Source organism: Gossypium raimondii, chromosome 6 (genome assembly GCF_025698545.1).
Source record: "Gossypium raimondii isolate GPD5lz chromosome 6, ASM2569854v1, whole genome shotgun sequence".
Classification (NCBI taxonomy): Eukaryota; Viridiplantae; Streptophyta; class Magnoliopsida; order Malvales; family Malvaceae; genus Gossypium; species Gossypium raimondii.
Window position 1 is genome coordinate 17487773 of NC_068570.1, and position 13083 is coordinate 17500855.

Here is a 13083-nt window from a genome sequence, read left to right on the forward strand (position 1 = left end):
TGAAGCATTGTGATCATCCATTTTGATCAATAAAGTGCATTCTCTATTGCTTTCATATTTTCTTTGTTCTTTATTCTCTCCGTATCTCTTTATTGTATAATAACTTTTATATTTTCATAATTATGTGGATATAAATAATCTTACATTTCAATAATAAATGCACCTTCAATATTAAAAGCTTTAACCCTTAATTAAATCTATTAACTATCACATAATCCATTAATAATATTGTAAATTTAATCATTGTCAGCACATCATTTATAATTTTGATTAATTAATATCACATTTAACAAAGATTACTAAACTAAACAAAGTAGAAAGAGAAAATAAAAGTTTAAAGCTTTTATTATTTATTTGAGAAATCCCAAATTCTACACACCCAAAAAAAAAAAAAACCCATGATCCCATAACATAAAAGAGATGGTATATAAAACAGTACTTTATGATGTAAGCAAGCATTGCCCCCAACCCAAACCCAAAAGCTTCCTTGTTTTTATATTTAACAAATTGTTGCCACTCGACATTACCATAATCACAATAAAGCTCCCTTTGTTGTTCTTTGGGGATGCAAAGCTTTTGATCCACTCCCACCACCATACCCTTCTTTCTCTTTTCATCCACCACTATGAGTAGCCCCACTGCAGGCGGCGGCAGCGGCCTTTCCATAGACGAGGAGGAGACGGCGGAGACTCGGATCAGGAGGCTGATATCGGAGCACCCCCTCATCATCTTCAGCAGGTCGTCTTGTTGCATGTGTCACGTCATGAAAAAGCTGTTGGTCACCATCGGGGTTCACCCCACTGTCATCGAACTCGATGACCATGAGTTCGCTTCCCTCCCTCGACCACCGTCCCATGATACTCTCATCTCCTCTCGGAATCTCTCCCCCGCCGTCTTCATTGGCGGAACCTGCGTCGGCGGGCTCGAATCACTCGTAGCTCTCCACCTTAGTGGTCACCTCGTCCCAAAGCTCGTCGAAGTTGGCGTTCTCTGGGTATGATATATATACACATAAATAATATAAACCAATTTTACTGGTTTTTTTATTTTAAATATTGGGGCAGCCCACTTCCAAATGAGAAGTAGCTAGTTTCTGCTTCCTTTTCCTTTGGGTTTAAATCTTAAATTCAAGTATTGCAGAAGGAATTAGACTTGTTTTTGTTTTTCGCTCCCTATTAGCTTTGCTGGTCAAATGAGTAAGAGTTCTGGGGGATTTGAGCTTTGTGGAGTTAGAAACAATGGGCAATGAGGGGAATGGGGGTCCATTGCCAATTATTGAGCAATCAGAGCCGTTGATATTTGTTGCCGTTAGGTTATAGATGAAAAAAGAAATTTGGGTTCTGTTTTTAGAATGCCCCCCTTAAGAATTCAGATTCTTACATGCCTTTTGGGGGGATTGAGATTTTTATTATTATTTTACAACAAAATTTTTCATTTTTAATTAAAAAAACAGTTCCAACTCAAAAGTAAAAGACTTAAATGGTCCAAATTAATTTCCATTACACTAATAATTAATTAATATTTCTTTTGTGTATATATATATTTTAAAATCATGCTTAGATGAAACTTGAGAACCAACCAAGAAAGATGAAATTAAGGAGGTAATAAGCTGTAAATTATATTACATATTTATCCAGTTGCTTTGGAAAAATTGTATAATTCAAAATTTAAAATATTTTAATTACATCTTTCCGTTATTAAAATCATTATTTTAATTATTAAATGAGACGTGAGATCTTGTGCCACATAAGATTGTAATATTTATTTTCTTTAAATCTTTCATTTTAAATTATGGCACATAAGATTTTGTGTCATTTAACGATTAAATTAACAGTTTCAATAATGAAAGGACTTGATTGATATAACATGATAGTTTGATGATTCAATTAAAACTTTTGAAGTTTGGGGACCAATGTAGAATGAAGGTCATAGTTTAGGGATGTTTGGTGCAATTAACTCATTATTTTAATTTAAAATTTAATCATTTTTTAAATTAAATCGAACTTTAGTCACTCTATTTATTATCTATACTATTATTTAAGCTCATGATTGAGTCATTGTTACCTTCAATTGGGTCATAGACTCGGTTAGAAGTTACGAGAATGCCTTTCCGTAATTAAAATAAGTAATATTATTCGACGGTATTTTATTCTTTTCACATTAAAAAACCAATAAAAATATGCATATGGTAAGGCTTGAGCCCATGCCAATTACATTAATGAAATTTTTATTTTGCCATTCAAGTAAAGCTTTATTTTAATATTTTAATATATTTTAATATTATTATGCACACTTTATTACATTTATCAGTTGTATATATTAATAAGGTTGTTACTTGAGTTGATGTCACAAGTCAATTTGATACTAACTCACAATTGATATAATGCCATGATAAACAATTTAATATATTTTTTCATTTTAATAACGTATATATTTCACGTGTTATTATTAATTCATTTCAAACAATACGTTTCATTATTTATAGCATGTGATTTTAAATAAACATTTGTGTTCTAAATTTGTGGTTTCCACATGCATACGCGTATGATAAGATTTCTAGTATTATTTAAGTGTTTTACTAAGTTTGTGTCACCCTTAACCGGGACACCAATTCGGTAGGAAAATTATAGAAATGTCCTTTTGTAATTAAAATATGTTATGTTATTCGAGAGTATTTTAGTCTTTTCATTTTAACAAAACCAATAAAATATACATATGATAAAAATTGAATCCTTGCCAATTAGATTAATACCCTTAAATTTACCACTCAACTAAAACTTTATTTTGAAGTATTTTATATATTTTTATTTTGATATGCACACTTTATTATCTCCGTCGGTTGTATATATTAATAATGTTGTTAATTGAGTGGTGTCACAAGTCAAATTGACACTAACTCACAATTGATGACAACGCCATGATAAATAATTGTAGTACATTTAGTATTGTTAATTTGATGTATTTATGTTGTTAATTTCATGAGCTATTATGATTAATTAATTTCAAATCATGCGTGTCATTGTTTATTGTATGTTATTTTAAATACATATCTATGTTTTAAATTTGTGGTTTTAAAGACTAAGAATTTCTAGTTTAATGACAATAAGACTAAGAATGATAAATTGAAACATGTGAACTAAATTTATAATTTAGCATATAGAACATGTATAATAGTAGAATTTAACCAAACATATTTAATTACTACTGTTTAGATTAATACTAAAATTTTAAAATAAAAATATATAAAAACTAAAATTGGCAATTTAAAACGTTTCAAGAATTAAAATTTACCAAATTAAAATATGAGACTAAATTCATAATTTATACATTATACAGGGACTAATAACAACAAAGAGGTATCTTTCCAAATTAAGGAAAAACTAGGATGGGGTTAAAGCTCTAACAAGCCAACATGGTGGAATCCACTTTTATATAAATAAATTCCGTAGGGTTTGGAAAAAAGTGCATGATTCATGAAACCCACAGATCAAAGAGTGGGACTTAACTTGGGGATCATTTTTATTACACGTGCCAACCATAATATGGTGTTTTCTAGAACCTCTTTCTCATTCTCCATAAATCATCAATTTGTGGGATGATTAATAGTATAGTAAAAACAAAATTATGTTTTTGCTTCTATATTTTATTTAGTGGAAGTAAAAGCAACTTTAATTCTTTGTTTTCATGGATGGGTGAGGTCAGGGTTTTGCTTTGGCTTCTTTTATGGGTTCCCCACTTGATGTGTATGCAATTGCAAATCCGCCATGCATGTATGTTTATTATTGTCAAATTTTTCATTACTCGGTCCCAGATTTTATTCTTCTTTTTTTAGGCCATTGTTTCTGCCTCTCAACCCCTCTACTCAAATTATAGTTATATAAGTCTGATCCTAGTCATCAGTTCAATAGTTTGAATCAAAATTTAGTTGATTTGATAGTTCAATTGATAAAAGAGAAACTTGAAAATTAATTTAAAAGGCAATAAAACATGAATTTTTTCTTTTTCATTTAAAAAAAGGACTTTTGCATTATATTTTGGTTCATTATAAGTTTTTTTGGAATTTTTCCAGGCATATCAGAAAGTGTAGGAGGGTTAGGAGTGGTTTTTGTAGATCACTCCCCGAATACAACCATTGATGAGACTCCAACTTTGGTTCTATAAAAGCATTGAATTACATTTTTAAGTGCTGATCCTAAAGCTAAATGCCACCTTTTATACGGCCCTGAATGATCTTTTGATTAAAAGCATGTCATACAACAACACAGCAGCAATCAGACTTGTTTTCCTCTTATTTTTAGTATTGCTTCTGCTGCATACAACTGCATAAAACTCACAAAAACTATGAACAAAAGAACACAAATTCGACAAGCAACAATTTCCTCTTTTATTCGTCAAGCAAAATCATGGTGTGGTTCACCAATGTGGTAAATGAATGTCATCTAGTAAACAACATGGTAATGAGAGTATCAATCTCAGTTGCATTTTTACAAGGCCTTTTCCAGTTGTAAATCCTGAATCTCATTCTACTCTAATCCTTTTAGCTCAAAAAAGAAGGACTGTCAAAAATTGCTTCCACCTACAATCCACCCCATTTCATGAATTTCTTGACCTCATCGTATAGAACCAAGATGGCTGCAGCACCAGTGCTCCTAAATATGTTAGATAGTGCCCCGCGGTAAAATGAACTCACCCCCTCTGTTCTATAAATCGTCTTCCAGCAGTGCAGTGTGCTATGGTACATCGGTTGTTCCAAGCCAGATTGCATCATCATCCGCCTCCGAACTGTATCAAGTGGATATGACAACAATCCAGCAGATGTTGTCACAGCCTGTGCAACCACCCAACGTTTCCATAATGTCAACTCAGTTTTGGACTCTTCAGACAAGATTTCCTTTATTGTATCAAATCCTCCAAAATATAGACCCCGATGAACAATCATCCCTTGTAGAGAAGCAGGAAGACCCCTGTAAATTCCTTGTATCCCATCTTTTTCACGTATGGTGCTCAGGAAATGGTAGATGCCTCTGAATTGACGGACATTGCTTCTTCCAATGTCTGCAGCAAGGCGGGTGTGAGCAATGTCAAGAGGGTAGATCAAGATCAATGTTGTACAACCAGCTGCAGCTCCAGCAATGAAGTTAGCAGATGCTCCAGAGAAAACATGACCACCTTCAGAATAACCGTTTCTTAATATGTTTTTATACAGATCCTGCATAAACAGATGCAAGTAAAATGACGACCGCACATGTTGTAAGTTTACTCAGCGTTATAATATTAGAACCATAAAGTTGCATATATTTTTCAATTTTGAGGCACTGGTTTTGAACTTTTGTTCTGGCTCCATTAGACCTTGAGCCTTACATGAAAGACAGATAACTCCCTACTATCTCATAAATCCTACCCTTTTGATCCCCAAGATTCAAACCTTAGATCTCCTAGTTTATATTTAAGTCTCAAGTTATAATATTTGGGGACTCCCCTAGCGGACTTTTGAGCTTGCTTACCATCAAAGTAAAATTTTATCTGAATTCAAATAGATTGTCTCAAAGTCCTTTATCAAGTGATCTCAATGAACTTTTCAATGATGGCTAACTGGTAATAAGCTAGGCGAATTCATGTCACCTATTCCTAATGCTCGTCCAAGAAGTAACTCTATAGTTATACTTACAGTCAGAGTTGTCATTCCACTAATCAGGCCGATATTTCAGTAACACTTTACCTTATCTGTCCCTAGTATTCCGACATTATGGTTTTCTTTGAGATCAGATTTGATTAATGTGCCTCACCAAAGAACCAAAAAATAGAAGAAACAGGCAAACCGGGCACAAGCATGCACATACATTTAGAAAAAATCTTCAGCTTAGGTTCTTATTTGATGACAACTTTCAATTTAGTTCCAACAACCTTATAATCAATAATACTATGACTAGTTCTTCTAACAGTATACACAACCTTGTAAACTTTCAATTTTATCTCCAGGTAACTGCTAACATGTACATCTTTCTAGGTGGAACACAAATCTTCATGAAAAAAGAATTTCTTTTGAAGTTCAGAAAGCTTTATCTCTTCAGATTATATTAAATATCAGCCACGTGCTTTATTATATAATATATACTCCTATGCTATACGACAAAACCAAAACAATAAAGCACCACCATATTAAGAGTAGCTGAATTTCTATACAAAGGCTCATACCCTCTTCATCTGCCATGGCTCTAAAGGGTAACCCTCTATTGCCTTACCAGGTAATGAAGGCATATTATATCCCACATATTTATTTTCATACTAATCCTCAGAGCCACCTAAACAATATTCCATCCATTTTCTGCCAAAAACTTCGATTCCAGCAATTTACACTATTTCACAAATAGCTTGATATCAACTTTAACCATTCTCAACCATGCATAAACTTTAGGTGATATTAGAACTCGCAAATAATCCTAACATGACAAACTATGCCTCCATTAAGTAGAGTTGGCTAGCTGGATATATTACATCGTTGTACTCTACTCAGGACTACATCTCTTTCCTTATACTTAAATTCCTAATCATATTTCCAGTATATATAAAGACATCTAGAATAGCACTCCAGTCTCAGCCACATCCATTTGGTTTTCTTGCATTTCTCAATAGTTAAAGGCCAACAGTGCAACCAATACAACATCGCTAGTTTGATTGCTATCCCGTAACATTTTCCTTTAAATTTCCGCGGAATTCATAACCAGATAAGATTGCCGATACATTTCCCTGTTCCATCAAATCCTATCTAGATCCTATGAGTAAACTCTATCAAATCCTAAGTCTCTAAGATAACTAAACAAGATGAAAACTACTCAATTCATAGCATGCCTTCTATAGTTGATCCCCTATTCACAAATGAAGCCTAGACTTAATCTGAGTCATTCATACTCTATTATGATTGATTACAGCCAAAAATTTTTGTATGCCAAAACCAATAAGGAGAACAAAAAGCTTCATCTTCAGGGAAAACCGTAACATTAGCAAGAAAGCACCCAATGGTGGTTGAGCAATAGAAATGAGACCAATAAGTTTATCCATGCCTAAAGGATTTGTAGCCTACTTGCAGGCCAAAAGAACCAACTGTTACCAACTAGCATGTTTAACAAACTCACCAAAGACATATAAAGAAGACTCAAATGACGACATTTTCCGAGGCCAAGGTGTTATCACAGGTAATAGGATTCTTAAGTTCTCTACTTTATTCATGACTGTTGTAATTAGCAATACCAAAAAAGAAACAGCAAGATTAATAAGGTCTCTTTCCCTTTCATGTAAATTTTCATGAGAAGCACGGTCTATAAAGCAAGAACGCATTAATTACATTCTAACATAGCAAAACATGGAAAGCATACCATGAGTAAACCAACATCCCGTGTAATAAGATAATAACATCACATCATCTCAAAGAAACCTTTTATCATTCATTTCACATGCACGGAACATCTCCTCTCAAGAACATTAACAACCTTGACAAAGGTTCACTCTAAATACCCCCAAAAAGAAAATCACATGTTTTCATTTCACTTCATACCAAGAAACCAATGGAAAGGGAAGGGAAAGATGACAAATTTGCAAAAAAGAAAAGAAATTATTACCTTGAGGGAGAAATTAAGAGCAACAGAAGGGTAATATCTGAGAACACTACTCCCATTGCCTCTCCATAAAGAAAGAATACCTTCTTCTTTAACCGTACGGAAGATACAATCAAGCATCCCTTTGAATTTCCTTCTCCCACCTGCCACGATAGCCAAATTACTCTCTTGGGTTTGAAGCAACAACTTCGCCCTCTCAATCGGTGCCACGATCGTGTGCACCACGCCACCCATCACCGCTCCCGCCATTAGATCACGGTGGAAGCTCGCCAGCCATTTGTACGGCCCCGACGCCGGTTTCAACCCTCCTCCCCTGTTTTCTATTTCATCCTCTTCTTCTTTACTCATAACTTCGAAGACCCAAAATTTCTTTGCTTCAAGAAAAAGAAAAATAAAAAGAAAAAAGAAACCCTATTTTCTTCTACTGAGTACAAAAACAATAGTGCGCTAAAATGATTGAAGCATTGCCTATTCAGGGGACAATATTAATTTGCTTTGCTTTTATAGAACAGAGTTTTAGATTAGATGCCTCTTATAGCTAATCTTTGGGAGCTTCTATTGCTTTTAAGCTTTGTGAATGCTCATCCCTCATCTACCACTCCCCCAAAAAAAAAAAGGGTAAAATAACGAAATTTGTCCTACGCGGTTCATTTCCCAATACGGTTGTTTGATCAGAAGGAACTTAGGTTTCTCTTTTTTTTTTTTTTTTAGTTTTTTTATTTCGTAGTTTTGAGTAAAGATTCTTCATTATTATTGAGATTAATGTTAAACAAACCGTTTAGCTTTTGCCAAGTGGTACCTTAATCCTAGTATTTAGATATCATTGGAAGAACTGTGGATTCCTTAAGTATGTCTTTTGACTTTTAAACTCAGCACAGTTAGCTTAATCAAACAAGGGTAAGATTCAAAAGTTCTAAAAAGGAAGGTATTAGGATTTGATTATTTATTAGTATGCTTGTTGAATTGTGTCACACTCACGCATATATATTTTGTTATGATTAGATTCATTACCAAAAAAGTAGTTTAGTATTAAAGAAAGAAGGGGGTGTGGGTGGATGTTGTCATGCTAGAAACAGAACAAAGGGATATGAGTTTGCAATTCTATGGTATCAAATATGTGGGTATTTTTTAGGTATGAAAAATGTAATACAAGCATTTTGGGAAAGATGCTTTGCGATAAAATTGCAAAAAAGCAAGCATTAACAGCAGCGAGAAATGGAATCTTAGTGGTAAGCATGTAATTGCTTGTGTTATATAGTACTTTGAAGATAGATTGGAAGATGATGCCTTCGAAGAGCTGTTAACAGAAGCCAATACATGTAAAAAAGGGTGTCCCATTTGCCTTCTGTTATAGGTAATTGATGATACCCATAATTTGTAAAATTCTACATATGAAAGGTGGAGAAAAGATGAGATAATTCAAGAGGTTTCACTAGCAATGTGTTTGATGAAATGGGCGACTGGAAATTGGAGGAAAAGTTATAAATATGATTCTATTTGCTTGTTTCAGTTCAGATGTGGCTTTCTTCTTTTTGTGAAAGAAACTATTTGAGCTTTCTTCATACTCCAAGCATTGAGGGTTGAGATATTGACATCAAAAGTGCCATTGTTGAATGCATATAGGTAGGCTTGGTTATCTATGGCCAGCTTGGGATAAACTCTGGCAGTGATGCAAGCTCTTCCTTCCCCACCAAAGCTCTCCACAATAGAATGATCTATCTGCAATTTAGGAATCCAATTGCATCAGTCTATAGAAAACTTTGAAATGTTATTAATGAAGTGTTAAAGCAAATATAACATACAAGACTTCTCAGTGAAATCATCTCATTAAGAGGGTCCATGTCAATGAAAGCTCCATAAATGGTCTTTTTGGGTCCTTCCTCTAGAGATGACCTGCTTTGATCACTGCACATGAGCACTACATACTTGTCATTACTTCTGAAAACGCGAAAGAAGATTGAGGTTTGCTCTGTCAAGTCTTTTGAAGCTAAAGCCAGTATTCCGAATGGTCCAATATTGCCTCCAACCGATGCTGCCTTCTGACTACAGAGCAGTTGAGGATCAACCCAACTTGGATCCAATAAGTCAGCCTCCTTTAAGTTGGACGAATTGAAGGAAACTTCGACATCGGCCTTTAGCAGCATGAAGGCAAGATGGTTAACTCAATCTTTCACTTTTATGAGATTCCTGGGCATTATGTACAATTGAGAAATAAAGCTACACCTGAGAAGCTGTAATGCCTGAGATTTCAAGTACAGATCCACCCTTAAGTTCCTTGTTCTTGAAGCTGACATTTACGGTACGTTGCTTTTCAATCTCTTCCACCGGCCACTGAATCAATTGCTTACCAGTTTTACTAAGTAGAATGCTTCGAGGAAATGACTGAAAACAAACATCACCATTGTTAGAAAACATGGAATCTTCAACGTATTTTGTGACTAGTAGGATTAAAGGTTATATTACCTGTAGACCAGACCAGTCTTTCTTGATGTCATCTGTTGTACTGTCAGACTCTTGTATCCAGGCCCACAAGATCCTTCTCTTCTTGGCGCTGTCGAAAAATGTCTTAGAAGCATAGAAGTTACCATAATCGTATCGTAAATCTGAACCATTCTCCAAGAAATCAGTGTCAACCGAAAAATTATCTGTCACGGCCGTGTAATTTCCTAGTACATAGTGATCGCTGCTGTCGAAGCTTGCCTTGAGAACATGTTTTGTGAATTTGTCAAGTGAAGAGGTGTCAACTCCATTTTTTCCATCAAGGGAAACTGGATAGAAATCAGGACATTCCCACATGCCAGTCCTTGTGGACGAGTGAATAGGTTCTTTACTCTGTGTCCATGTAACAAAATCTCGACTTCGATACAGCAGTGCCCTTCCGTGGCTATTCATCTCGTTCCCAACTAAGACCCTCCATAATCCATCAGGACCTTGCCAAGCAGTTGTAGGATCCCTAAAGTTCTCTGAGTCCATACCATCAACATGGGTGATTATAGGATTATGAGATGATTTCACCCATTCCCTTAGCATAGGATCAGATAAGTTTTTCGGCTCAGCCAAGTTTTGAACTTGGCGGTTCATGGTAACACCTCCCGTATATAAAATGACTGGTTTTCCCCCGGAAAGGAACGTGGTTGAGCCTGACCAGCAGCCGTTGATATCGAAAGGATCATCAGGAGAAAGTGCAATATCAAGATGAATCCAGTTGACAAGATCATATGATATTGAATGAGCCCATGTTATGGCGCCCCACACTGCAGCATATGGATTATATTGATAGAACAGATGGTAAACTCCCTTGTAGTACATGGGACCTGAGGTAGATGTATCCATTTTAGAAGATTTGCATACTTCTATTACAAAATTAAATGGTGGGACTTTGTTTGTTCATATGAAGAGTTCCATGAATATCTGAAATGAACTTTCAGCCTTCTAGTAATCAATACATAGAACAAATGAAGAACATGTAACACATGAAAAGCATAACCAGGAGAAACAAAAAGTTTTACCATTAGGATCTGCAGTGCCATAAGTTCCCATTTGAAGATTACATGTAAAACACACACACACAGAACAAAGACAAAGTCAACTCTCTATAACAGGGGATAAAGACCGTAAACCACAGTTGTAAGGAAACAAACCATTCATCCAGTTTTTGGGAGGCTGAAAGTGGTAACCAGTTCTATAAGGCTGATCCTGTGGAAGAGATTGAAGCTTTTTATCATCTCTATCAGATTGAACTCCATTCCCAAGCAACACAAAGCAGAAGCCTACGACCAAAACAACAGATAAATCCATTGTAACCTTCAGTTTCAGGTCAGTCATCAATGGCTCAATGGGTTGCTATATACTTCCTATGAAGATACTAAAATACTGAAAGAAGTTTTCGAAGGTCAGATTGAATCATCTTATGGTCTTGCAAAGTCGACTTTAATTTTATTGATGAAAATGGGACAAAGTGCCGGTCGGTATAAAACTTTGAATAGCAATAGAGACAGGTTTGACGAAAATTTCTTTTTGGTAACCAGGTTTAATGAATTTAATACTCTAATTAATGCAACTTATCCATTTCAATACATCAACAACACCTATATGACGAAAAACACAAGAAATGCAACACGTGTCGTGCCTCTTACGGTTAGCTTTATTTATATTATCTGTCTATTCAAATGGGTCTAATGATGCTTTAGTCCCTACTACTTCTTTCATAAATTTAAAATGCTTTTGAAAAGTGTGGTTTGTTAATTTCAAGTGTTCTTTATTACTGTAAAAAATTACTGTGAGAAGTTAAAACGTTGAATTTAGACATGATATTACAAAATAAATTTTATTTAATTTAAATAATTTGATATTTTGAAACATAAAATATAAATTTTAAATATTTTTAAGATTCTATATTATTAATAAAACTCTATATTAGAAAATGACTAATATACTCTTTTATCAAATGATTATTACTATTATTTTGGTGGTCATTTTGTCTTTTCATACTTTTATATAGTTTTTAAATAAAAGAAATAAAATTAACATATCTAAAGACTGAACTCATAGTCAATGGATTTATAAACAAATTCTTTACCATTACAATAATAATTCTTGAGTAAGCTGAAAAAAAAACTTTTAACATAAACTGTTTTCTCTTATCAAATTTGTGTTTATAGATAATATCACCGATTAAGTTGGTGTCACAAGTCAACTCATACTAACTCACAATTGATGACAACACCATAATAAACAATTGTAGTGCATTTAATAGTGTTAATATAATATATTTAAGTGTTAAAATTTGCTTTTACTCAAAATTTAATCTATTTTTTATTTTAATATCATATATATTTCATGTGTTCTTATGATTAGTTTGTTTATTTGTGTACTAAATTTGTGGTTTCTACATGCATACGCGTGTGATAGAATTTCTAGTTAATATAAATTATTTGTAAAATTAATGATAAAAATATTACAAAAATTTAAATATAATTAAAATGATATTTAAATAATTTAACATAATTATAAACTATAGTTAAATAACTTTTTATTGAATAGTTAAATAATTTAATATAATAATAGATGATATTTAAATAATTTAATATAATGAAACATAAAATATAAATTAATCTAAATATTTAAGTGCATTTTAAATAGTTAATATAAATAAGAATATTTTGATATTTTTACTTCAAAACGCAAAAGTCAAAAACTACTTAAATGCAAACTTTTGCATTTGGGTGAAAATACATCTTTTGCCGTAGTTATAACCCTAAAGTCATGATAATTGTTAAATTCGTTAAATTAATTTTCAAAATTTGATCGTCAAATATATTATCATATGTGTAATATTATTTCACTGTTATTTTCACATATTACTTATTAAAATTTCAATTAATGAATTAACGATTGTCATTTGCATAAAGATTGAAATTTCAAAATTTGAGACCTAAAATGATCCAATTGAAAAATATGAGCTAAATCT

The 13083-nt window shown here is 33.4% G+C and overlaps 3 protein-coding genes across 4 annotated transcripts; 1 reads left to right on the forward strand and 2 right to left on the reverse strand.

Moving 5' to 3' along the window:
- Window positions 1–489: 489 nt before the first annotated feature.
- On the forward strand, window positions 490–1175 carry LOC105772269 (glutaredoxin-C6). The gene has a single exon (XM_012593573.2). It carries the CDS (start codon window positions 626–628, stop codon window positions 998–1000), a length of 375 nt encoding a protein of 124 aa, XP_012449027.1. The 5' UTR covers window positions 490–625; the 3' UTR covers window positions 1001–1175.
- Window positions 1176–4360: 3185 nt separating this feature from the next.
- On the reverse strand, window positions 4361–8212 carry LOC105773877 (probable ADP,ATP carrier protein At5g56450). The gene is made up of 2 exons (XM_012596055.2): window positions 7617–8212; window positions 4361–5209 (listed from the first exon to the last, which is right to left on the reverse strand). The coding sequence occupies exons 1-2, from the start codon at window positions 7959–7961 to the stop codon at window positions 4577–4579; spliced, it is 978 nt and encodes a 325-aa protein (XP_012451509.1). The 5' UTR covers window positions 7962–8212; the 3' UTR covers window positions 4361–4576.
- A 624-nt stretch (window positions 8213–8836) lies between these two features.
- LOC105773876 (beta-fructofuranosidase, insoluble isoenzyme CWINV1) lies at window positions 8837–11606 on the reverse strand. 2 transcript variants are annotated; one of them, XM_012596052.2, is made up of 6 exons: window positions 11255–11606; window positions 11123–11131; window positions 10077–10927; window positions 9837–9995; window positions 9416–9745; window positions 8837–9332 (listed from the first exon to the last, which is right to left on the reverse strand). In XM_012596052.2, exons 1-6 carry the CDS (start codon window positions 11436–11438, stop codon window positions 9120–9122), a joined length of 1746 nt encoding a protein of 581 aa, XP_012451506.1. In that variant the 5' UTR covers window positions 11439–11606; the 3' UTR covers window positions 8837–9119. The 2 variants fall into 2 exon arrangements, with proteins under 2 accessions (XP_012451506.1, XP_012451508.1); XM_012596054.2 differs by lacking the exon at window positions 11123–11131 and having other exon boundaries at window positions 11255–11605.
- Window positions 11607–13083: the final 1477 nt, after the last annotated feature.

Bases quoted from the DNA above. Each gene is read 5' to 3' on its own strand.
- LOC105772269 (XM_012593573.2), top strand. From the start codon at position 626: ATGAGTAGCCCCACTGCAGGCGGCGGCAGCGGCCTTTCCATAGACGAG.
- LOC105773876 (XM_012596052.2), bottom strand. From the start codon at position 11,438: ATGACTGACCTGAAACTGAAGGTTACAATGGATTTATCTGTTGTTTTG. The intron at 9,746-9,836 runs GTGTAGCTTTAT...ATGCTGCTAAAG, and splicing joins CAGGCATTACAGCTTCTCAG to GCCGATGTCGAAGTTTCCTT. The intron at 9,333-9,415 runs GTATGTTATATT...CCTAAATTGCAG, and splicing joins TGATTTCACTGAGAAGTCTT to ATAGATCATTCTATTGTGGA.
- LOC105773877 (XM_012596055.2), bottom strand. From the start codon at position 7,961: ATGAGTAAAGAAGAAGAGGATGAAATAGAAAACAGGGGAGGAGGGTTG. The intron at 5,210-7,616 runs GTAATAATTTCT...CTGTTTATGCAG, and splicing joins CTCTTAATTTCTCCCTCAAG to GATCTGTATAAAAACATATT.